The 24,258-nt window shown below is 53.1% G+C and overlaps 1 protein-coding gene across 4 annotated transcripts; it reads right to left on the bottom strand.

Annotated features, from left to right (window-relative positions):
* Window positions 1-2,845: 2,845 nt before the first annotated feature.
* Window positions 2,846-21,952, bottom strand: DHCR7 (7-dehydrocholesterol reductase). Of its 4 annotated transcripts, none has more exons than XM_060104745.1 (10): window positions 21,902-21,952; window positions 16,029-16,158; window positions 13,548-13,651; window positions 12,750-12,972; window positions 11,179-11,269; window positions 10,200-10,413; window positions 7,979-8,183; window positions 7,680-7,811; window positions 4,515-4,912; window positions 2,846-3,876 (listed from the first exon to the last, which is right to left on the bottom strand). In XM_060104745.1, the coding sequence occupies exons 2-10, from the start codon at window positions 16,053-16,055 to the stop codon at window positions 3,801-3,803; spliced, it is 1,470 nt and encodes a 489-aa protein (XP_059960728.1). In that variant the 5' UTR covers window positions 16,056-16,158; window positions 21,902-21,952; the 3' UTR covers window positions 2,846-3,800. The 4 variants fall into 4 exon arrangements, with proteins under 4 accessions (XP_059960728.1, XP_059960726.1, XP_059960725.1 ...); XM_060104743.1 differs by lacking the exon at window positions 21,902-21,952 and adding an exon at window positions 21,437-21,512; XM_060104742.1 differs by lacking the exon at window positions 21,902-21,952 and adding an exon at window positions 16,761-16,863.
* Window positions 21,953-24,258: the final 2,306 nt, after the last annotated feature.

Here is a 24,258-nt window from a genome sequence, read left to right as displayed (position 1 = left end):
GCTGCTGACACAGGGCAGACGGTGTTCTGGGGCTGGGGATACATCTGGGAACAAAATAATCAGAAATTTACCCTCACTGATCTTGTATTCTTGTGGGGAGACAGATAAGCAAGATAAATTGGTAATTTATATTCTGTAACTGGAGAGTAGGTTCTATGAAGAAAAGCAAAGCAAAGTCCTGGGATGAGTGGGTGAGGAAGGCTTCCCTGTGAAGGTGATATTTAAGCCACATCTAGAAGGTCATTGAGGGAACCAGACGGATGCCAAGGGGAAGAGTGTTCCAGGCAGAGGAAATAGCCTGTGCAAAAGCCCTGGGGTGGAAGAGTCTTGGGGCCTTGGAGGGCCAGCTAGGCGGCCGGCATGGCTGTCGCTGGGCAAATGTGGGAGAAAGAGCGAGGCACACCTTAGGTTCTGGAAATGACGTTGGTTTTTATTGTGAGTGACAGGAGACCTTGAGAAGTTCTGAGCAGAGCGGTGACATGCTCTGACTCTCACACTTGAACAGGACAAGTCTGACTGTTGTGCTAAGAACAGGTTGGGGCCGAGAGGCCAGAGGCCGGGAAACCAGTGCTGGGGCTCCTCTTGCTGTCGAGAGAGGGCGGGGCTGGGACAGGGTCAGCACAGAGACGGTAGGGAGTGGTCAGATGCCGGATGCCTTCTGCAGGAGAGCCTGCAGGAGTACAGGTCGGTTGGGTGAGAGAGGGATAATTCCACGTTCAGGTCTGGACTTGCCATCACCTGAGAGCAACTTCTGGGGGAGACGTGGGAGTTGCTGATCCGTGAAGTTTGAGAGGCTTTAAGACCCTAACCATAGCCCTTACCCACCTAACCATAACCCTAACTCTAAACCCATGTAATCCTAACCCTAACCGTAAACCTAACCTTAACCCACCTAACTCTAACCATAACCATAACCCACCTAACCCTAACCCACCTAACCCACATAAACCCTAACCCTAAGCCTAAGCCTAAGCCCAACCCACACAAGTGTGATAGGTAGGAGGCATCTGGACACATGGATGGGACTCAGGCCAGAGAGGCACCGGAGGGGGGACCTCTGTAGTTGCCAGTGCTTATGGAGGTATTTAAGGCCCCGAGGCAGGTGAGGTTCCCTGGTTCCCTGCCTCTCACCGAGAGCTCTCTTCACATCCCTGTTTGTCCAGGTGAGTGAGCTGGCCCTGCACAAATCTCCAAGCCCTGCCTGTATTCCCGGGACAAGGAACTGGGTGGCGTGAGCAGGTCTATGTGTGGTTCACTGGTGGACAGCCACACGTGGGCACTGAATTTCTGGTGCCCACTGAAGCCACCCCGTCCCTGCCTCCCAATCACTGTGGTCTCCCCAGGTGACACTCCAGGGCATGCTTTCGACATCTTTCCCAATAGATGTGGAGATCTGAGTCTGGTGAGGGGTAGAGTGTGGTTGTGCAGGGTGAGAACGACCTGCCCTTTCTAGAAAAGAGGCGTACGGTGTGGACTTACAGCTTGATTTTGCACATTCTATTCAACTCAGCCTCTCACCCAGAGAACCTGGCTGGGTCACTGCCTGGCCTGCCTTCTCATGATCGAAACAACACCCACATCCAGATAGGAGAGCGCCAAGAACTGGAGGAACACCCCCAGACCTCTGTCCCTCCTGGGATAGCTCTCCCTGAAGATAGCAGTGAAGCCAAGCCCATCGCCGTGGACAGCGCATATCCGGTGTGGACCATCCTTTCCCCCCACCACCTATGCCAACCTCACCATGCACAAAGGTGGAGCTCCAGGCTCCCCAGTGCTTGCCCGGATAGGGGGCACTGGGTTTCATCCACATGCAGAGGAGGCGAGGGAGGGCAGAGAAACCTACCCTATTGCACGGGGCGCCCTGCCTCACTGTGTTAGCTGAGCACGCGGAACAAAACAGGTCAAAGCACAGCCCAGCTCCAAGATGCTAACACACGAACGAAACTTGGCAAACTGAGAGGCAGATCCAAGGTTCAAACCTAGAGCTCTCCCAGGAAATCTGGCTGAGAAACCTCACACAAGGCAAGAAAACAATAATCACCCTTATTTTTCAAACAAGGACAAAGAGGCACAGAGAGGGAAATTGCCTGGCCGTGGTCACACAGCTGCTGAATAGGGAAGCCAGGGTCTGAGCTCATAGCCACCACCCTCCAGCCTCCTTAAAATGAATTCACACATTGACTGGGAGGAAACGGCGGGGCACACTGTACTCAGTGCCATCCTGGTGGGAGTTCACTGCTCTGGCCTGGTACTCAAACCACTTGTGTGGCTGGTGACAAGACAAACACCTGGGACCCCCTTTGACCCATGAGCTCCATGGGCAGGGGTGGGGCACCAGCATTGGAAAATCACGGCTCTTAAGTCAGCCCAGGTGGGCCCCAAGCTCCGATCCCCTCCTGGCTGTTCAGGAGGCCACCTGTTTTTGCTCAACCAGTTCTAGATTGAGCAGGGGAGGCGTTGCCCTGTACCTGCCCTCCCTGCCCAGGGAGCGGGGCTCCCAGCACATCCCAGTCCTCGGTTCCTGCAGGTGTGAAGCAAGCGTAGCACTGCCATCTTTGTGGCTTCTCCGTTCTCTTGTTGGGGGCAGGCGGCCAAACTGGGATTTCTTCCCTTGGCAAACAGAACGGATTCTCACACCCAGCACAAGAGTGGCCCCACTAGAGGGCCAACGGTGGGGAAAGTGTGGACCCCTCCCCTGAATCCCATGATCGGCGCCCAAAGCTTTGAGGCAGGACCCAAGCATCTGATCCAAAGTTCCCTGGGCATTGCCTCTACACACCAGAAACTGAGCCCTTGTCTATGGCCAGGCCCCATCGGGAGACAAACCACAAAGAAGTCTGAACAGGGAAAGTTTAAAACAGGCACATCTACTTTATTGTGCTTCGCAGATAATCACGCTTTTTACAAACTGAAGGTTTCTGGTGACCCTGCATTCAGCAGGCCTACCGGTGCCATTTTTCCAATAGCATTTGCTCACTCTGTGTCTCTGTGTCACATCTTGGCATTTCTGGCAGTACTTCAAACTTTTCTTTCTATTTGTTAACGGTGATCTGTGATCAGTGACCTGTGATGTTACCATGGTCATCGTTTTGGCATTTTTTAGCAATAAAGCTTTTTTTAATCAAGGTGTATACACTGTCTTTTAAGACAATACTATTTCATACTTAAAAGAGTACAGAATCGTGTAAACCTAACTTTTTTATGCACTGGGAAGCCAAAAAACCCGTGTGATTCGCTTTATTGTGATAACCGCTTTACTGGGGTGGTCTGGAACAAAACCTGCAATACATCCCAGATACACCTGAATAAAGAATTATTAACTCGACTAGGGCAGTAACGTCTAAAGAGAGCTGTCAAGAATACCTGCGGGGACTTCCCTGGTGGCACAGTCGTTAAGAATCCACCTGCCAACGCAGGGGACATGGGTTTGAGCCCTGGTCCGGGAAGATCCCACGTCACAGAGCAACTAAGCCCGTGCACCACAACTACTGAGCCTGCACTCTAGAGCCCGCGAGCCACCACTACTGAAGCCCGCGTGCCACAACTACTGAAGCCCGCGCACCTAGAACGCGTGCTCTGCAACAAGAGAAGCCACCACAGTGAGAAGCCCGTGCACTGCAATGAAGAGTAGCCCCCGCTCGCCGCAACTAGAGAAAGCCCGTGTGCAGCAATGAAGACCCAACACAGCCAAAGATAAATAAGTAAATTAAAAAAAAAAAAAAAACAGAATACCTGCGGGTCAAGGAGTGTGCCCAAGGTAAGAAAACACGTGAAGGGTGTCCCCTCCCTGAGGCTGGGGTTCAGGTCTCCTTGGGGTAGGCTTGGGTGAGGCCCCCGGATGGTGTGGCCAAGTTCTCTGGGTTGCCTGGGCCAAGTCTGTAAAAGAACCAGAAACAGAAGATGCCCCTACTCATGCAGCATCCCTTAGCACCCTCTACAGACAAATGTAACGAGGTGCACGTGCAAAGGAGAAAAGTCTGAAGGCACAGCTCACTACCGCAGAGCAGGTGATGCAGGGCGCACCTGGAGCTGAAAGGCAGTCAACTGATAACTGGCACAGCTTACGTGTCCACTTCTACTTTATTTAGCAAGAGTAAGCACAGGACTGACCACGGGGGCTGGAAGACATCCCGTTCAGTATCGGACTCCTGCTGTCTGGGCAGCGGGCGGCTCAGACCCCAGAGAAGAAATGGCGTCATCTGCGAGCCAGCCAGGTCATCCTCCCACCCTGGGGACATTGCACAGAGAAAGCTGGTCACTTCTGCTGGTGAGAAGGCAGTTGGTGTAAGCCCCCGGAATTACACTCAGGACAAGTGCCGAGCTGTTTGCATTTTTCAGGTGAGGACGCGGAGGCTCCTGGAGTGTGGAGCGGAGATTATGCTGCCCCAGTGGACCTGACTCCAGCTCTCCTCCCTCCCCCGCTGGGGGCTCTCCCTGCGTCGGCCCTTTAGAAGATTCCGGGCAGCAGGCGGTAAGGCACGGCAGCCGTGTAGCGCTCCCAGTCCCGGCCGTACTTGTTAGCACAGCGGTGCTCGTCCCGCAGGCAGCGGTGGGTCAGCAGGATGGCCATGTAGATGATGTAGAAGTAGGGGAGGAGGTGGCCGCCACCGCAGGCCAGGCAGTACGCCAGGCTGCCCATCAGGTCGCCGGTGTAGTTGAAGTGGCGGGCCACGCCCCAGAAGCCGGACACCAGCAGCTTGCTGCGGTGCTTCTGCTCATCGGCCGACGTGAAGGAACACTCGATGACCTTGGGCTTCCTGCCCCAGATCAGGCAGCGCCCGTCCGTGCGGCGGAAAAGGTCCTTCTGATGGTTGGCCATCCGGAAGATGTAGTAGCCCAGCAGGCCCAGCAGCAGGACGCCCAGGGAGTAGCGGGTGGGCAGCTGCACGGGGTGGTACACCAGGTACAGACCCTGCAGGGCGAGCGGGAGAGGTCAGCGGGCTGAGCGGGACCGCGGGTCGGGAGCACGGCCTGGGTTCAAACCCCTGCTGTGCGCCTGACCGGCTGCCACTGACCAGCTGCCCCTGTGCCCTGCCTTGGTTTCCTCTCCTGTAAATAGAAGCGCCTGCCTCGGAGGACTGCTGTGGGATCAGACAAATAAATATGCAAATTTCCATATCCACCTACCTACCCACCTAGCTACCTTCCTATCTATCTACACATACATATATACATACACATGTATATCATATATCATATATTGTATAACAATATTAAAAGTATTATTTGAATATAACATTGTGATGGTTAATTTAATGTGTCACAATGGCTAGGCCATGGGACCCAGACACTTGGTCAAACGTTAGCTGTTACGAAGGTATTTTTTAGATGGGATTAATGTTTCCAATTAGACTGAATGAAGCAGACCACCCTCCGCAATGTAGGTGCGCCTCATCTAATCAGTGGAAGGCCCTAAGAATAAAAGAATCCCTGGAATTCCACCAGCAGAAGGCCTTCAGACCAAGCTGCAATATCAACTCTTCCCTGGACCTCCAGCCTGCTGGTTGCCCTGAAGATTTTGGACTTGAATGGACAACAGTCACATAATCAAATACACACACATACGTGTGTGTGTGTGTGTGTGTGTGTGTGTGTGATCTATTGCTACTGTTTTGCATGCTTGGAAAATGGTGTTCACAAAATCAGGGAACCAGTGAGCCTGCAACCAGCCAAGCAGAGAAATGAGTCCAGAGGGTCCGTCCAGAGGATCCGGCGTGGGGACCAGAGTCCACAACTTCTGGCCCCCAGCCCAGGGCTCTCTCCCCTCTGCCCTGCTCACTCTGCTGTGATTTTCCTGCTTTCCCAGCGCTCTTGCTTCAGGATGCTGCACAGGGTAGTCAGCCAGGCAACACAGGCCCCGTTATCATCGCCCGCAGAACTGGCCATAACCACTCACCACCTGCCTGTGCACATCCTGGTCAGCCTACAAGGCTTGTCAGCACTGGTCCTCTCCACCCCTGCACAACCTGTTTAAGGCAGGCCACTGCGAATCCTTCAAGTGCCCTAGAACCTGCTTTCCCCCACTGCCACACCTCTTCATACCTGCTTACAAAACGAGCAGGTGGGCATCTGGCCAGGTCTTCGAAGCAGCCACCCTACACAGGAGCCCACATGCCATGCAGAGGAAAGCAGGGCTGTTCTCTGTGAGCTGGGAGGGGTGCGGGGGGCTTGATGGTGAGGCCTCTCCCCTATTCCCCAACAGCCTCCGAACACAGCGGGTGCAGAAACGAAGATGCCCAGCCCTAACAGAGGTGATGTCCGCCCTGCTTTTTCAGAGACGCTCAGGGACAAGCTCAAGGCCCCCTCCCCCGGCTGCCAGCCCTACAGAGGTGCAGACCCAGGTCCCTCGGGCTCCCCAGTCGAGGTTTCTACCCTCGACTCTGCAGCGTGTGCTGAGGCTCTCCTGGGGACCCGGCCTGATTCATTACTCGTGGGAACTCTTCCCGGAGCCTGTGCCCCCCAACCCCCAGCATCCTCTTCTCGTCTGGAACATTCCCCTCTTGTAGGCCTCCCACCCGGTGCTGGCCTCTGATCCTCCAGCCTCCAATCAGGCGAGGCTTCCTGCCACCCCCATGTCCTGTGTCCCAGCCACGCTGAACTGTCTTGTGCCTTAAGTGTCCCCCTCTGCCCTCCCCCCAACCCTGATATAGTCCCCGCTCCACCTTTCTGGAATGTTCTTACCCTGAGACTCATCATTCTGCTCTCAGCCTGGCTGTGGTTGCTCCGAGATGCTCTTGCTGACCCCCACCTGCTGGCTGGGGGCTCCTCCTTGGTCCTCTCTCAGGGCTCAGCACCCCACTTCCTGTCAAGCTCCCCCTCCCCGCACTGGACTGCCTGTGTCAGGGACTTTGCCTCCCCAGCTGTGAGCTCCGAGAGCGCAGGGCCCCTGCATCTCCTCCACTCTTGCGTGTAGATACTCAAAGCTTAAATGCAAACGACGGAAGGAAAGAAGGCCTCTCATCCTTTCAGCATTAAGATCTGAACACACGTGAATACAAATACCCACCTCCATCCACCCAGATCGCCCAAATCATTTCTTTTGACCCAAAGTTTACTCCGCATCATCTTCTTCTCTCAGTCTATGGGCTGAGTCGTGTCCCCCAGAGTCCTGGCCCCCAGCATCCCAGACTGTGACTGTATTTGGACCTGCGCATCTTTCTTTCAAGAGGTGATGAAGGTAAAATGAGGCCACTAGGGTGGGTCCTAATCCCGTAGGACTGGGGTCCTTATAAGAAGAGGAGGTCAGGACACAGACACACACAGAGGGACGACCCCGTGAGCACACAGGGAGGAGACGGCCGTCTACACGCCGAGGAGAGAGGCCTCAGAGAAATCAACCCTACCGACACCTTGATCTTGAACTTCCAGCCTCCAGATGGGGAGACAATGAACCCTGTTGTTTAAGCCGCCTGGTCCGTGGTATTTGTTACAGTGGCCTGTGCTGACTCATACACTAAGCCTTCTCTTCTTCCTAAACAGGGGAGCAGCCTCCTTTCTCCAGGATCTGGCGCCACCCCACACCCCCCAAAAAAACAGACACTTGGGTGAGGACAAGCCTCGGCACGTGCTCGGCTGTGTCAGCTCCGAGGGCAGCGCTGGGGGTGCCCGGGGGCCTTACAGCTCAGTGTGCTGCTGCGCTGTGCACGTGTGATGGGGGGCTCCCTGCCCCCACTCCTCACCTGCAACGTGTAGAGGTACGGCAGCCAGACGCAGTCCCCCCAGCCCAGGTACCACCCAAAATGGTCGTGGCAGATGTCAATGGTTTTCAGGTACCAGGTTTCGTTCCAGAAGAAGTCCAGCACATAGATGGCCTGCAACACAGGAGCGGCCGTGTACTGACCAGAGACACGTGGGAAGGGGGCCGACCCCCTTGTAAAGGCAGCAGCTTATGGTCTTTTGAAAACTATCCGGCTTTCAGGCTTCCCCAGCGCCCACCGGGTGTCAGAGCTCCCACCCCCCTGGGCCACAGAGGGGCTACCTGCAGGACGTTGACCAAGACCATGGAGTTGGTCACGTGGCCGTAGAGCTCCCGCTGCTTGGCTGCAAAGGACAGGTTGATGAGGGTCCAGGCAATGATCCCGGGGCGTCCATTGAAGAAGAGCTTGAAGTCAAACCACTTCCCAATTCGGGGGTTAAACTCAATGCCCATCATGTAGTTGTAAAAGAAATTGCCTGTGAATTTGCTTTAAAATACAAAGAACAGATGCGTGTCGTTAACGAGCGCATCTCACAGGTGGCCTACTTGGCTGGCACGGACACAGGTGCTCAGCCCAGCCTGGGTACTGCAGGCCCAAGAGAGATGACCTGGGGGGAGACCTGCCGTGAACTGCAGGGATGCAGCAAACAGAGGTCGCGTCAGCCTCCCTCTCTCCCCGCAGACCCAGTACTTCACTCCACGTTCATCTCTGGCCCTTGAGCTGCTCGCTGTGTTCCAGGGAAGGTGGGGAGATTGTATCTGTGCTTAAGCCTCCCTTGGGCCAGCACCCAGGGTCCTCCTCCCCACTCCAGGCTCCCTGGAGGCACAGCACAGGTGAGCTGTCCAACTGGCTCGACTGGACAGAGATTTTATTCTGAAAGACTCACAGGGCATTCGGGTCTCCCGTGGGCAAGGGAGTTATAAGTGATGCCAAGGTAGATGTGAAAAAAAGCATGCTGCTTAGAGCCAGGGGCCTGGCTCCAGGGCCCACACCCATCCCTTGCTGGGCAAGTTTAATGTTTCATTACCCTGGTTACCTGACCCATAGCCCTCTCCAGGAGTGATCAGACAATCAGCCACGATAACCCATGTGGAGACCTTCATTAAGTATAACTTGCTGTACATACACAGGGATTTCTGTGCTAGTCAGAGAAGCATATTTTTGTGTCCATTTCCCTCAGTTAGGATAAGTAGAAAGAAGCCAAATAAACAAAGTCTACAATAGGGGATGTGATTATAAAGCAGAGAAAATGATTTCCATGAGTCATAGAAGACCAACCTCATTATTTGATAAAAAAATCACACAAGCTCAAAGTACCACCAACCAAACACATTTCCTAAGAGTTTAGGTGTAACAGTTAAAGGAAACATACTTTATTTTCATTTGGACCCCCAAACTAAAATGTAAGCACCCCGAGAATAAGAATCTTGTTTATACCTAAAGCCCCTCTGCCTACACCTGTCTACAGGAGGAACCCAACAAACATCTCTTGATGAATGGACGGATGGAAGGAGGTGGGGAGGGAGAGATGGGGGGATACGTGGATGGATGGATAAATGGATGAATGGATGAATGGGCTGGATGAATGGGTGCATTGGGTGAATGGATGGATACAGGGAGACAGGAAGGGAGGGAGGAAGGGAGGAAGGGATGGGGGATGGATAGATGGGTAGGTGGTTGGATGGGGAGATGAATGGATGGATGGATGGATGGGTGGATGGGTGCACGGGTTGGTGGATGGATGGATGAGTTGGATGGGTGGATGGACAGATGGGTGGATGGGTGGGTGGATGGATGGATGAGTTGGATGGGTGGATGGATGGAGGGATGGGTGGATGGATGGATGGATGGGTGGATGGGTGGATGGATGGATGGATGGATGGGTGGATGGATGGATGGATGGGTGGATGGATGGATGGATGAGTTGGATGGGTGGATGGATGGATGGATGGATGGGTGGATGGATGGATGGATGGACAGATGGGTGGATGGGTGGGTGGATGAAAGGACGAAGAACTGGATATATGGATAGATGAAGGAGAGATGGATGCATGGTTGATAACTATCCAACCCAGGGCTCCATGAGAATGGACACCAATCAGTAGGGCTCTCCCTGGGAAGTTGTTACATTAAAGCCACTGAGAAAACAGGACCCCTCACTAAGACTGTTTCAGGCCACACTGACGTTCCAGAAAAAGAGGTGATGGACTGCCTTTGCCCCCCGACCAGGAGCTGCCTTTTCCACCCCCCTGCTCCCTGACAGCCCTACACAACACGGCTCGGCCACCAAAGATGGACTCGGCCGTGTTCAACTGCATCCTCCCTAAGGTGGGAGAAGCCACCCAGACATTTGGAAAGGATGCTTCCCAGAGCCCACCAGGTTCCCTGAAGCTCCTCCTTCAAGGATTCTCAATCCTCAGGGCTCTGCAACCTCCCAGCCCAAGGTAACAGAAAAAGGCACCTACTCTCCATCTTGGGCTCGACCGGCCGCTGAGGACGTACCAGTCTCGGGCATCGGTGGGGAAGAAGTAGCCCTTGATCATGGCGAAGGTGGAGACAGCGTAGCCCAGAATGTTGGCACACCAGAGCAGCGGGATCCAGTTGTCAAAGATGACAGTGGGAGAGAAGCAGGCGAGGAAGTAGGAATTAACAAACCAGAGGAGATGCGTGATGAGCCAGGCTTGCAGGCCGTTGATCTCATACTTGTGGACGATTCCTGCAGAGGGTAGAGGGGGGAGTGGAGGCGTTTTCCCAGCTGTAACAGCTCCTGGCTCCGGCCCTACCGCCTTTCTGGGCGTCAGCTGCCGGGGTCCCCAGACCCCAGGCTTGACAGCCGGTCAGCTGCTGCTGCAATTTGGGCCCCTAGGGTCAAAATGCCAGCGGCACACCTCACGCTGTGAGCCGGGGACTAACCGCTCCTGCTTGCTGAGTTCCTGGAAGGGTGAGAGAGTGCAGAATGTCAGGAACCAGCCAGAGGCTGAGTCACTAGCCTGCAGTTTGCCGGAGGCTGGGGCTGAGCCACAGCAGAAGCTGACGAGCATCCCCTAGGGTACCTGGCGGGGGGCCCAGCAGCCTCCCTGAGGAACCAGGTGCTCTCTGTGTGCTGGGGTGTGGTCTCAGTGACTGTGGGGAATGAATGGGCCAGGCAGCCCCACCATTAAGGGCCCCTTAACAAAAGCCCCACCCCACCAGGTGCCCCTGGGGGATTCGAAGCGTTGCCGCCGGGGAGATGCTCCGTGATTCCAGCTACACAGCCAGTGTGGGGCAGGGCGCATTCCGTTCCCTGATTGAGAAGGTGACTTCCCACCTCGAATCTGGGGCAGTCCCGGGGTGTGGAAATTCCCAAGCAAAGTTTTTACTTTGCCGGGGGCAGCCTTTGGGATGGAAGCTGCACGGGGGCGGGGGTGGGGGAGGCCCCGTGAGATGAAGGGAGGGCAGAGCTGGCACAGGCGATGGGGAGCAGGGGCGGATCCCAGCTTACCTGCGGGAGTCATGGCGCCCTCCTGAACGCCCCCCACGTAGCCCGGCAGAAACTTGTGGCACATGTCAGGAAGCAGCGTGTACAGAAGCACCTGAGACACAGAGGTTTTCAGCTAAATTCCCTGTGAGCTGGAGGGCCTGGCTGTGCTTCGACACAGCCTTCCTTTATTAAACGAGATGATAAATGGGAAGGCACCGAAGGAATGGGAGAAAGCCTACTCATAGCCAGTTATTCCTTCCAGGAGAGTTTACAGCTCCGGGAGCTCCGGTTGCAGGCTGACTGTGGGCTTTGAAGAGGGCCCTGAACAGGAAACTCATCATTACTCAGAGCACCCAAGCCGTCTCCCCACGGGACACTCCCCTCGGGAGAACCCACTAGTTCGCATTCTGTACGACTCACCCTTTCAAAGTGTTCACCGAAGTGTTCAGTGCACCCCCAAGCTCGTGCAACCCTCCCCAATGTCTAATTATAGAACAGTTTCAGCCCCCCAAAAGGGAACCCCACACCCACAAGCAGTCACTCCCCTCGGCCCCTGCCCACCGGCCCCTGACAACCACTAACCCACTTTCTGTCTCTATGGATTTGCCTATCTTGGACTTTTCATATAAACAGGATCAGACAGGATTTGTCCCTTTGTAGCTAATTTCTTTCACTGAGCATCCTGTTCTGAAGGTCCATCCACGCTGCAGCCTGTGTCAGACCTTCATTCCTTTCTATGGCACAACGCCATCCCGCCATGTGGATGGACCACACTGTGTGTATCCATATCTGTCGATGGACATGTGGGCTGTTTCTGCCTTTAGACTACTGTGACTCTCGCTGCTCTGGATCACTTTTTACCCAAAGGGACCAAGAGACCTGAAATGAGAGGGAATCTGAAGCCCAAAAGCTGGGAATGTGGGGAGAAACAGCTAGTAGTGGTCAAAGCCTTCCTTCAGGTCAGGAAACCCCGGGACTGGGAGGGGGGGCATCTCACAGCACCGTTTCCCTGGAAACCTCCTGGGTTCGGAAAATAAACACCACCTGCTCACCCAGTTCATGGTGCAGACAGCCTTCTGATGAACTCCTTCTGGTTGGGAGGCCAGTGGGGTCATAGCAGAGCCAAGGCTGTCCTTGGACAGGTCTCTGCAACCACCTGCTGGGGACACAGCCTTGGCTTTGCTGAGACCGAGAGCGGCCCTTTGGGGCTGAGTGCTCCTTCCCACAGGCAGCCCTAGGATAAGCTTCCCATGGTGCATATGGGGCTTCCCTGGTGGGCCACGCCCTCACGCTCTCCCACGGGGTCTTGCTTCCTGCTCAGCAGGTCCCTGCAGGGCTGGGCACAGCCCTGAACCTCGAGGAGGCTCAGCCAAAAGCGAGTCGGACACTGAAATGCCACCAGGTGCCCTTGATCTGAAGACAAAGCTAAGTCTGTCAGGCTGCAGGTGATTCCCTGCTGGGTCCCGGGAATGAGAATGCCAGTGTGAGCCAGGACTCCACCCCCGACAAGGGGCCAGGACTATTCCGGCAGGAGGGGATGCTCTGCAGAGGCGGAGCCCTGGGCATGGTGGCCGGTGGCCGGGAGGGCTGACCTGGAATGTGACCCAGGCCACGTAGATCTGGGCCGCTTTTGTTGTCACAGGTGGCGTCTTGGCCCAGATGTCCGAGAGTCGAACCCGCCCGGTGGCGATGTCCGCCAAGGGGGCCATCAGGGAGCAGCTGTACTGGTCGCAGGCCATGATGAAATAGTACACGATGAAGGGTGCAAACAGCAGCAGGAAGATGACGCTTGCCAAGGAAAACCAGTCCACCTCCCTGCGGGGCGGACGGGCGGTAGGAGGTCACGTGGCACCCTCCTGACCCTCTGACCTGACGCACGGGATGCTGTGCTCCACGCGCAAACCCGCCAGCACTTCCCAAGAGAAGGCTGTCGGCTCACCGTGCAAAGGCCCCCACTGCCTGGGGAAGGCACCCCACTTGCACGCTCCACTGTAAGCAGCCTGAAGGCTGACAGACCCGTGGGCACCCCCAGAGAGCCCAGGGCCCAGGACCCGAAAGGCAGAAGGCCTTTCACAACCCAGGTGGCCAGAGGCTTCCCGTTCTGGGCCATGGGGGACATTCACCAAGTCCCCGGCACTCTATGGCTCGAGAACCATGACCCCCATGTGCTACTCAGTGAGGGCGGTACAAGGGCACCAGCTGTCCTTGGAATCCGTTTTTAGTTTCTTCTTCTTGGAATGCCTCACTCTCTAAAAGGGGAAACTGCTACTAATAACAGTCTTGCTGATAAAAAGAATTTTTTAAAGAGGTTCACAAAGTCCCAAGGGCTGGCAACCTCTCACTGAGGTCCCGCTTTACTCTCTAGCTGGGAGGATGGGTGAGAGCCTTACCAGGCACGGCCCCACTGCCCTTGGGTCGCAGCCTTGCCGAAGGTGACGCTGCCAGGACTCTTGGTTTGGGGATCGTTGGACTGCGATTTTGCAGCCATTGGGCCCTGAGGGAAGGAGACACCCCGTTCAGATCGTCCCGTGACAAACGGACAGTGCACCTCCCTGCCACTGTTCACAGGCCCCACAGGGCTGGCCTCCTTCATTCACCTACTCGTTATCTTGTCCTGGATGGGAGATTCCAGGCAGGGAAGGGATCAGTGCATCTTAGACTCACTCCTGGAACCCGCAAGAACCTCCCACATGGCCCGACTTCTGCTCTTGCTTCTCTCAATTCATTCTCCAACGACAGCGGAACATCCTTCTTACTACGTGAACCCGGGTGCCTGTGGCTCAGAGCCCTCCCACGATGTGCTCCTGCCTCCCCTCCCCCCAACTCTCCCTTCATGCCCTCTGCTCCAGGCACAAGGAGGTCTCTACTGATCCTTTTCTTTTAATTTTATTTATTTGTTTTTTATAAGCAGGTTCTTATTAGTTATCTACTTTATACATATTAGTGTAGACATGTCAACCCCAATATCCCGGTTCATCACACCACCACCACTACCCCCACCTCCCCTGCCACTTTCCCCCCTTGGTGTCCGTGTGTTTGTTCTCTACATGTGTGTCTCTATTTCTGCCTTGCAAACCGGTTCATCTGTACCATTTTTCTAGATTTCCCTACCAATCCTTAAATGTGGTTTATCTTGTTCATGACACCTGCTACTTCTCAGCTTAGAACACGCTTTACAGGTCTCCTCATTCAGGTCTCATATAAAATGTCCCCTCCTCAGTATATGACTTTTTATTTTTCCTGGAGTTAATGGTTGCCTCACTTTTTCCATTTTCTAAGGTTTCTACGCATCTATCACTAATTTTTTTTTCTGAATGCTCTAACAGACCTATCATACATATTAATAATTTTTCTACATACTCCAACACAATTTATCATTTCCATTCCTCTCTCCCACCCATAGCCACTCATCTTGTACCAACATACAAGCCAACCAGTGGTCATAATATGGGGGAAGCAGTGACATCCCCACATCTAGAACAAGTTCACAATTGTCAAGGTTCAAAATATCAGGCATTAAAGAAAAGATGATCTTAAAAGCTTTCAGAAAAAATCCAGGATTAAGAATCATGCTAGTAGCAAGCTGGATTCTAGAAAACAAGGGTGGAAAACTTAAAATTCTGATGGAAACTTTTTTCAACCTACAATTCTATTCCCAGGTTAACTATTATTCAGAGAAGACACAGGATCCAAGAAAGCTGCTAAAGAAATGCCCAGTGAAAGGACAAGAGGAAGTCCCAACATAACAGCTGTGCAGTGGACCAGACAGTAAGTAACCAGTCCACACTGGCACAAGATGAATGGCTACAGGGGTGAGGGAGGAATGGAAATGACACATTTTGTTGTGTTAGAGTGTGTAGGAAAATTATTGATATGTGTGATGGCTCTGTTAAAACATGCAGAAAAAAAATTAGTGATAGATACATAGAAACCTGAGTATATGGAAAAAGCGAGGCAACCATTAACTCCAGAAAGTTTAAAAAGCCATATAAAGGGGGGAAAAAACCCAAGCCATAATGATAGTACATTACTTGGCTTAACAGTAAATAATAATAACTTTGCCAGAACCATGTAAACTCTGATTATTGACTGACTACTAGATGTATAGAAGGAAACGTGTCAAGTTGGGAGTGCTGAAAGGAAATGGTTTAGATAGAAGCAGGTAAAAACAACACAAAAGTAGCTAAGAGAATGACAAGTATTTGCTTCTGGGAAGTGAGACTATAAGATGAGTTACAGAACTGTTCACTTTATATATAAGCCTCTTAACATTGATTTTATTCTAAATGCAAACATGAATTACTTTAATACAACTGTATATTCATTTACAGTTTTTCAATAATGAAAACTGCAGCCACATCACTTAATTTAATTTACACAGGTTAGTTTATGGAGCATCTATGATGTACGAGGCAAGCTGAAGAGTTCTTTATGGGCGGGGACCACCCATCTTTACAGCCCCAAAACACAGAATACCGAGCCTGGTAATAGCAGTTACTCTGATCTAACATGCTGGAAAATTGCAAAAGGGCCAGAAATGTATAGGCTGAGAACTAAATGTGGAAAGCCAAAAGGAAGAAGCATATCTTCTAGGGATTAAAACAAGCCCAAATAATTATTCTGAGCTTAAAATAGCATTCATTCACCTCTCTGTCATAAGCACTGAATTTTTAATAAAGGTGTAAGTAACATCCTTGGCAGTAGATGGCTGAAAATAGGGCACAGGGTGGTATTCTGGATGTAATTTATTTTTTTTGCTAAGAATCAGACAAGAATTGATACCAAGAGCTGATGGACCAGCTGCCTTTACTTTTCCAAAGCTGAAAAGTCACTGCCTTTGCCCAGGAGCAGCAGTGCTGAGATGGGCTTACCTCCAACCTCTTATCAAGTGGTTTCATGGCAGAACGCAGGTTTTCCTTCTTGAACTGCCCCCTTTCAAGTCGCTAGATTCCCACGCTCCACAAGGCCTGCTTGATCCTTTTCAACCCGCTGAACGAAGTCCTGTAGGGGACATGAAGAGACTCAGGGAGACACAGGCAGATAAGGACCCAAGTGATATTTTCTCGAGGCCCACCGTTGGAACCAAGTGAAAGGTGCAAGCTCAGCGCCCAGGGGTTCAAAAGCACAAGAGGCCCCCGCAGGTGGGGATCCCCCAGGATAAGGCAATCTTCTCACGCAGCTTCTCTGCCTGGCACCCACACTGTCTGCCAAAGAGTAAGCACTGATTCACAACGGGCAGCGCTGGATGGAGGGCTTCACGGAGGAGTTGTCTTGCAGATGAGCCTTAGCACGGGAGACACAGAGCTGGTGAGCAGCAACGAGCCAAAGCTGGCTTCTTTGCAGACTCACACCAGGCAGCGCACATGCCTCTGAACCGTTCCTACAAGCCATTTGTGCCATCGACCTGGATCAAGCCCCGCTGGAGCTTGCACATTCCCACCGCACGTTCTAGGAGCCAGTGAGATCCCAAGAATACAGGGCATCACTGACAGTAATCTGGGTTCGGAGGCTGGTTCTCAGCAGACTTACTGGACCTGTGACCCTCCTGAGTGTCTTGGGGTATCAAACCCCTCCCCACCCCCACAACACACACAAACACACACCAGGTTCTGCGCTTGTTGTTAAAGCTTGATAAAGGAGGTTTCGTGTCCACACCCGGGAAGGAGCCAGGGAAATGCCTGGGGGCTTTCTGGCACCCTGGTCAGCTCCCTGGATCGGATTTTGAGTTCCACCGGCGAAAGATAAAGGGACGTTTCTCCTGAGGGTTTGGGATGATGCAGTGTGAGTGCCCGACAGTAAGCATCCATTTCAAAAGCCATCCACCTTGAATAAACACGCAGCCACCAGTAGAACCACCAGGTAAGGACCAAGGCGTCCCCCAACCCACGAAGGGTCCTCATTCAGGAAGTCCAGGGTAACCTAGCGACTGACAGCTTGAGTAACCGCGCTGCTCCCTTCCCACACCCTAATTCCTGTTCCTATGCTTTAAATTCACCAATAAGGAGTGACCCCGTGAAACCCTAGACACCCCGCCCTCGTGCCCTCATAAAGGCAGAGCCCAGCCCCACACCCGCACCCTCTTTCTACCCACAATCTGGCTGCATGTACCCACAGGACCTGTGAGCAATAAATCTCGTTCCTCAACGTTCCATGATGGTTTTAGCTGAAGGCGTCCTGCAATCGTAAGAACCTCAAGGGCCAGTCTGGCCACTACGTGGCCCCGGCGGGGGAGACGTCTGTGGGTTCCTCACAGCAAAGCGGTCCGGGTGAGTGTCTCCAATGTTCTATAGCTGAGAACATCACCATCGACAGCTCGGGGTCCACACAACAGAAGGCTTAAGCCCCGTGGCAGTTCTTTCGGCATCTTGAGGGTTTGGTATTTGGAGATGCATCAGAGACCCAGGACCATGGCAGGGATGGGATGGCATGGTGAGCCCCCAGGAGGCCCAGATGTCACCCTCAAGGCTGCAAGTTCTCCGCTAGGCTTGGTTTCCTCATCCGCAAAGTAACTTACTCTGTCGGGTAAATGAGGTCACGGGGCCAAGCGCTCAGAGCCCTACCCAAGCCCCATCAGAGTCCGCCCCAGAGAGTCGGCTACTGCCGACACCGCCACCAGCACCACCCAGGCCTCAGGAAGGCTCAGCGGGGCTCACGCAGGGCATCGGGGTGAAGTTTGCCCTGGCAGAGGTCTAAGGGGGAGGCACCTGCAAGGCCCAACCCCAGAGGGTTCTGTTACCCACTGCACAGCTCATCACTCCTCAACGTAGTGGTTTAAAACAACAATCTTTCGGGACTTCCCTGGCGGTCCAGCGGTTAGGACTCCATGCTTTCACTGCTAAGGGCACAGGTTCAATCCCCAGTCGGGGAACTAAGATCCCACAAGCTGAGGGGTGCGGTCAAAACAAAACAAACAGTCTTTCGTCCTCTTTCATTGTTCCCGTGGGTTGGGAATCTGGGGAGGCTGGCTAAGTAGCTATGGCCTGGGGTGTCCCGGAGCGGCTGCTCATCACGTGCTCGCTCGGTGTGGGCTAGCTTGGGCTTCCTCCCAGCATGGCGGACTCAAGGCAGTGGGAGGAGGTGTCCAAGCTGCCTTTTCTGCCCCACGTCAGCCCAGCACATTCATCTGGCTACACTGAGTCACAAGCCCACCAGCTTTCAAGGGGAGGGGAAGCAGGCTCTGACTCCTGATGGGGAAGCAGCATGGTATTAAAAGAACGTGAGATATTGGATGATACAACCTATCACAGGGGGCGACTATTTATTGAGCATCTACCAAGCTCCAAGCACCCATTAGCTCATACAATTCCCACCCCAATCCTGGAGAGTTGCCGTCATTAGGCCCATTTTACAGATGAGGGGGTTGAGGTGAGGAAAGCGGAGCAAGTTGTTAGCACAGACCTACAGGGACGGAGCTGGGTCTGTGGGCACGCCACCCTCTGTGACACACTTGGGAGGCCGTGGAGTAAAATTCAGAGTAGTGATGACGATAGCCAATCTTTGAGTGCTGTGCCAGGTACTATCCTAACATACATACAGAAACATTTAGTTGGAATGTTATCGGAACAGCAGGGGTTCTGTTTTGGAAATTTGTTAGTCCAAGGAGTGGTAGACACTGAAAAATACAGACATGCCCCAACTTGGACTTAAAGGAACGATACAATTCAGAACCAGTGAGAGTTGGGCAGCTGCTCTCCTGGTAGGAGACCAGTTCCAGAGGCCAGGTAGACCTTCAGGGTGACCCAGCATTTACTTGTACGAATTTATCCTGGGACACATGCAGATGGCTGTGTAAACCCACAGGTGCGAGAAACACTGACACACCGGTACAGTGAAATACTCAGCAACTGTTAAAAAGAATGAGCTTAACATGGAAAAAAGTCCCCTGGTATGTTACAGCACAAGGGCAAGCTGCAAGACAGTCTATCACTAAAAAGCTATTCAAAAAGCCATATACCAAAACCCTCAGTAGTGTGGGACATCCACGTGGGCTTTCCCCCCTCCCTTTCCTAGTTTTTCTAGTGGACACTTGTATAATAAAATAATTTAGCAACGATGAAATTGTTGTAACAGCTCTTGGGAGTCCTTAGATCCACAATTCTGGGAACATCTGTGGCTCTCTCCAGGGTCAGGGAGGTCATCTGCTCTCAAGGCATAGGGGAGTGATTTTGGGGGTCATTCTTGGGTTTACCTGCAGCTTTTTTGCATCCCCCCAGCCCTCTGACGATGGTGTGGTCACTCCCTCAACTGGCACATGCAATTCACAAGCCTCAGTTGCCAAATGCAGAGGCTGCTCTTGGCCCTTTCCAGTGCTTGGCACTGGACAGCTCTGGCCTGACTTCCCTGGGGAGGGTTGAGGTCCTGGCTGGGGCACGGCAACCCGCTCCTGGGGCGCTTCTGAGGTCTCCAGAAATACGTGTGAGCCCTGGAAGGAAATTCCAGAAACGCTGACCTCTAATTCTAAAGGGTAAACTGCAGCTTTGACTGCAGATACAGGGTTTCTGGTTTGCTTTTTGGTTTTTTTGGGTTTTTTGTTTTGCGGTACGCAGGCCTCTCACTGTTGTGGCCTCTCCCACTGCGCAGCACAGACTCCGGACGCGCAGGCCCAGCGGCCACGGCCCACGGGCCCAGCCGCTCTGCGGCATGTGGGATCCTCCCGGACCGGGGCACGAACCTGTGTCCCCTGCATCGGCAGGTGGACTCTCAACCACTGCGCCATCAGGGAAGCCCTAGGGTTTCTGTTTTTTGAAAGTTTCAAAATATACACTCACTGTAACACCATCACTGCAACATAAGTTTGAAAGTCAGACAACAAATCCCCTCAATCCAGTCCCTGGAGTCACTGAATTTTGCTGTGTATTGTCCGGATTGTCTCACGAGCTACTTGTCACACGATACACACCCACTCTCCCTCCTTTTTTTCCCCCCAAATTCGTTTACCTCTAAATTCTTTTGTAAGTTTGCTTCTTCACTTTCTCTTATCTTAGAAAGCAGCTTTCTACTAGGTAGATTTTCTACATAAACAGGTAGATCTGCTGCATAAATCTGCCACTTTTTTTTTTTTTTTTTTTTTTTAGCAGCAGTTACACAAAAGGATTTTGTGGGAAGTTTTCCAAGAATTAATTGTGCATGGTTGTTTCTGGGTTTCTGCCTGGCAAACCGTCCTGGTTTTTGAGTGGCGAGTGTCCTACAGGTGGAGTAACTCCATCCTCCTCAGGCCTGTTCCTGCCACCTTCCTGGGGACCTTCAAGGTGCCTGGGGCTGCTCAACCACCACCTGGCCTCTGCAAACCCCAAGCTTCTCAGCTTCTCATCCCCACCCCCATCCCCAACTAAATGCAGGCATTGCCGATGGGGCTCTTCCCCCGAAACCAAAGTCATGTCGCCGGTATCTCTGGGTTTGAACCCCGGCTCTGCCGCTAAGTACATGACTCTACATGTCACTTCACCTCTCGGCAGCCTCAGTCTCCCCATCTGTAAGATGGGGGCGATGCGAAGTACACAAGTTGCTCTGAGAATTAAGGTCAAAGCACCCAGCCCAGTGCCGGACACTCAGGAAACACCCAGTAAATGACAGATCTCTCACACCACTTTTGATAAAACACGATTCGTCATTTCCAACTTTCCTGTCTCCTTTCTTTACCTTTTGTCGGGAATCTCACCAGAGCAATTCCTACCCTTAAAAACCTTTTTCATAAAATTATAAAATGTCCAGGAAACAGGCAATACATCATTATTTAAGTTAGTCGTGAAGGCTGGAAAAGAAAAGAGGGCGCGTTTGGTCTTTTGTGAGCACTCCCTGCCCTGCCCGCCGTGCATCGACCCCCCCCCCGCCATTAATCTATTCCTAGTAAAGCAATTCAGAGTCTCCTGCTACCTGCTCCCACCTTCTCGGTGAGCAAAGACAAATTATCCGCGTTTTCTCAACAGAAAACTGCATCCGCTCACGCGGGGCACCCGAGGAAGGAACCGGCCCACCCGGCCCAGGAAGCCCCACCTGGCTCCGCCCCGCCCCGGCTCCCCCGGGATCTCCCGACCACCGGGGGACGGAGCATCTCCGAAAGGTCGTCTTCGAGTGGCCAACCTGCGCCCCTAGATCTCCGGCCTCTGCTCACCTGCACGGACCCCTGCCCACCTGAGCACGCATCTCCTCGCCAGAACACTAGCCCCCCTCCACGCTCCTGCGCGCACCCATCCCACCCCTGACCTGCGCACGCCCCCGGATCTGCTCGCCCCCCCGCTCCCCTGCGCGCGTCTCACATTTGCGCAGCTGGCCCGCTTACCTGAGCGCCAGTGTCCGCGCCCGGCTCCGCACCCGCTCCTACCCGCGCGCTCCAAGCCGCTCGCCCCAAGATGTGGCGTAATAGCAGATGACCAATTGGAGACGGGCCCTGTGAGGCCCGGCGCCCTCGCCCCCCGCGATTGGCCGCGGCGCCTCGCCCCACCCCCTGGGCTGACTCCGGGCCACCACGCGCTCCACTCTGCAGCCGCGGGGCGCGAGATTGACGGCTGAGGGCCCGCCCCGCGTACAGCCTCCCTAAGGGCCGGGGAGCCCCGCCCAGGCTGGGGGTGGCGGGGGGTGGGGGGGTGGGGCGGTGGGGGGGGTGGGGCGGTGGGGCGGTGGGGGGGGTGGGGCGGTGGGGGGGTGGGGGGTGGGGCGGTGGGGGGGTGGGGCGGTGGGGGGGTGGGGCGGTGGGGGGGTGGGGGGGTGGCGGGGGAAGGGGTTGGGGAGGGGCGTTCGTCCCCACCGGTGGTCGTGGGCAAGCGGCTTAGCTCCCCAGCCTCAGTTTCCTCTTCTGCCAATGGGGTGTCAAAGGCGCGCAGCCCACGCTGAGCCTGTGGTGTACAGATTGCCGGGTCCACAGCAACCCACAAAACAGACCAAAATCCCTGCTCTTGCGGCGCACGCGCGGTAGTGGTGGTGCGTAATCAAGAAACAATCAGGTAGGCATAGAGGGTGTCAGATGGTGGAAAGTGGCGTGGAGAACATCAAAGCAGGGTGTGTGGGTAGCAGTTTTATTCAGGGGTGTCAGGGAGAGCCCGCCGCTAGGAGGCCACCACAGGCCTGTTCCTACATCACTGAGAACTTGAATTTTCTGAACTGTGTCAGCCTCAAGGACACCACCAGCTGTTCTCAGAACAATAGCTGCTGGCTGCCCGCTGTAACCTTGAAACGCTCAAGGTCTCCTCTTGTAACTATGCAACCATGTTGGGCCCCAACCAATCCTTACTTAACAAGCACTCTTCTTGCCAACTGCAATTTCTATTCTTGACAAACAACTTTTCTCATTTTGGGGGGTTTCGCCTTTAGAAGCCCCTCCCATTTTGTAGTTTTAATCGCTTCTTTTTTTTTTTTTTGCAGTACGCGGGCCTCTCACCCTTGTGGCCCCTCCCGTTGCGGAGCACAGGCTCCAGACGCGCAGGCTCAGCGGCCATGGCTCACGAGCCCAGCCGCTCCGCGGCATGTGGGATCTTCCCAGACCGGGGCACGCATCCCCTGCAGGCGGACTCTTAACAACTGCGCCGCCAGGGAAGCCCTTAATCGCTTCTTGAATCAGCGTCTCCTGGGCTCTAATCCTCAGTTTGCCTCAAATAAAACTCTTCTATTCCTTTTGTAGGTTGGTTTATTGATTATTACTGTGGACAACAGGAATGGCCAAGCCTCCTTCATATACCCCTGCCCTTGCAAGGGCATGACGTTGGGTTGGGCAGCTGTGCAACCCAGGCAGCCCCTGGAGGGGAGGGCAGCTGAAGGTGTCTCCTGCTGACCCCAACTTCCAACATCTGGGGCATCGACTTACTGGCAGAGGGATCTGGATGGCCATCTCTGTGTCCCTCACAGAGACATGTTTTTCCCCTGTAGTTTTTTATTTTGAAAATGTCCAACATGCAGACCAGTTGAATAAATAGTTAAGTGAACACCCACATACTTAGATTCAGCAGCCGTCAACAGTTTGCCATATTTAATTTCTCTCTCTCTCTCTCTCTCTCTCTCTCTCTCTCTCTCTCTCTCGCTCGCTTGCTCTGTAGGTGTGTGTATTCCCTCCTTCCCCCCCCAACCACTAATTAGCTACAGATGATACCTCCCTCCTGAATATTTCAGTAACCATCTCCTAAAAACAAGGACATTCTTCTACTTTACCAAAATAGAATGAGCACACGCTGGAAATTTAACCTCCATTCAATGCTATTGTCTAATATATTACCCATATTCAGCTTCCTGCAATTGTCCCAATCATGTTGTTTGTTGCTCATTTTTAAAAAACCCAGGATCCAATCGGGGAACCACACTGTGAATGTAGCTCCTCAGCCTGCCTTCATCTACACCACTGCACCAGCAGTGCTTTCTATTTTGTCTTATTGTTTCTTTTTCATCCTTGACAATTTTGAAGAGTCAAGGCTGGCTTTTCACAGCAAGTCTCTTGATTTGGTGTGGCTGTTTTCCTTGTCCTTGCTTTTAGGTTACGCATTGTGGGGCAAGATGATATACTACCCAGATGTCCTATCTTCATGCATCATAGCAGGAGGCAACACGATGTCCCTTTGTCCCATTGTTGATGGTAAGTTTGATCGTGTGGTTCAGGTGGTATCTGCCAAAAGTCTCCATTTTTCCTTTCATGATTAACGAGTAAGCTGGGGAGTGATACTTTAGACTGTAAATACACTGCTCACAAATAACCCTCGGTCCAATTATCTAGCATTTAATGATGACTGTTGCCTGAACCAAACTTCTTGTTGCAAAAAGGGTGATCTTCCTCATCCTTTCAATATTTATTAGTTGGCATTTTTCTGTAAAGAATTTCCCTCTCTTAATTTTTTGTCAGTATGGACTAATAGATTTTTTGCTCATTGACTTACGATCCTGTACTGTCACTTACTTTTTTTTAAAGTTCTCCTATTGTCCCATACTTGGCCAGTGGGAACCCCTCCAAACTGATTCTTTCTTTTCAAATAACTTGTTCCCATCATTTTTGGAGAACGTCCTTATTTTCTGCTCCAACCAGACATTGGAGGATTTGCTCCTTCCCTGCCCAAGGCCTAGAATCAGCCATGGTTGGCAGGAGATATCTGAGCATACTGGAAAGAACTGAGGTATTTCTAGCAA

Source organism: Mesoplodon densirostris, chromosome 7, assembly GCF_025265405.1.
Source record: "Mesoplodon densirostris isolate mMesDen1 chromosome 7, mMesDen1 primary haplotype, whole genome shotgun sequence".
Taxonomy (NCBI): Eukaryota; Metazoa; Chordata; class Mammalia; order Artiodactyla; family Ziphiidae; genus Mesoplodon; species Mesoplodon densirostris.
Note: the sequence above shows the minus strand (reverse complement) of the source record. Positions and strands in the feature narration are given on the sequence as shown.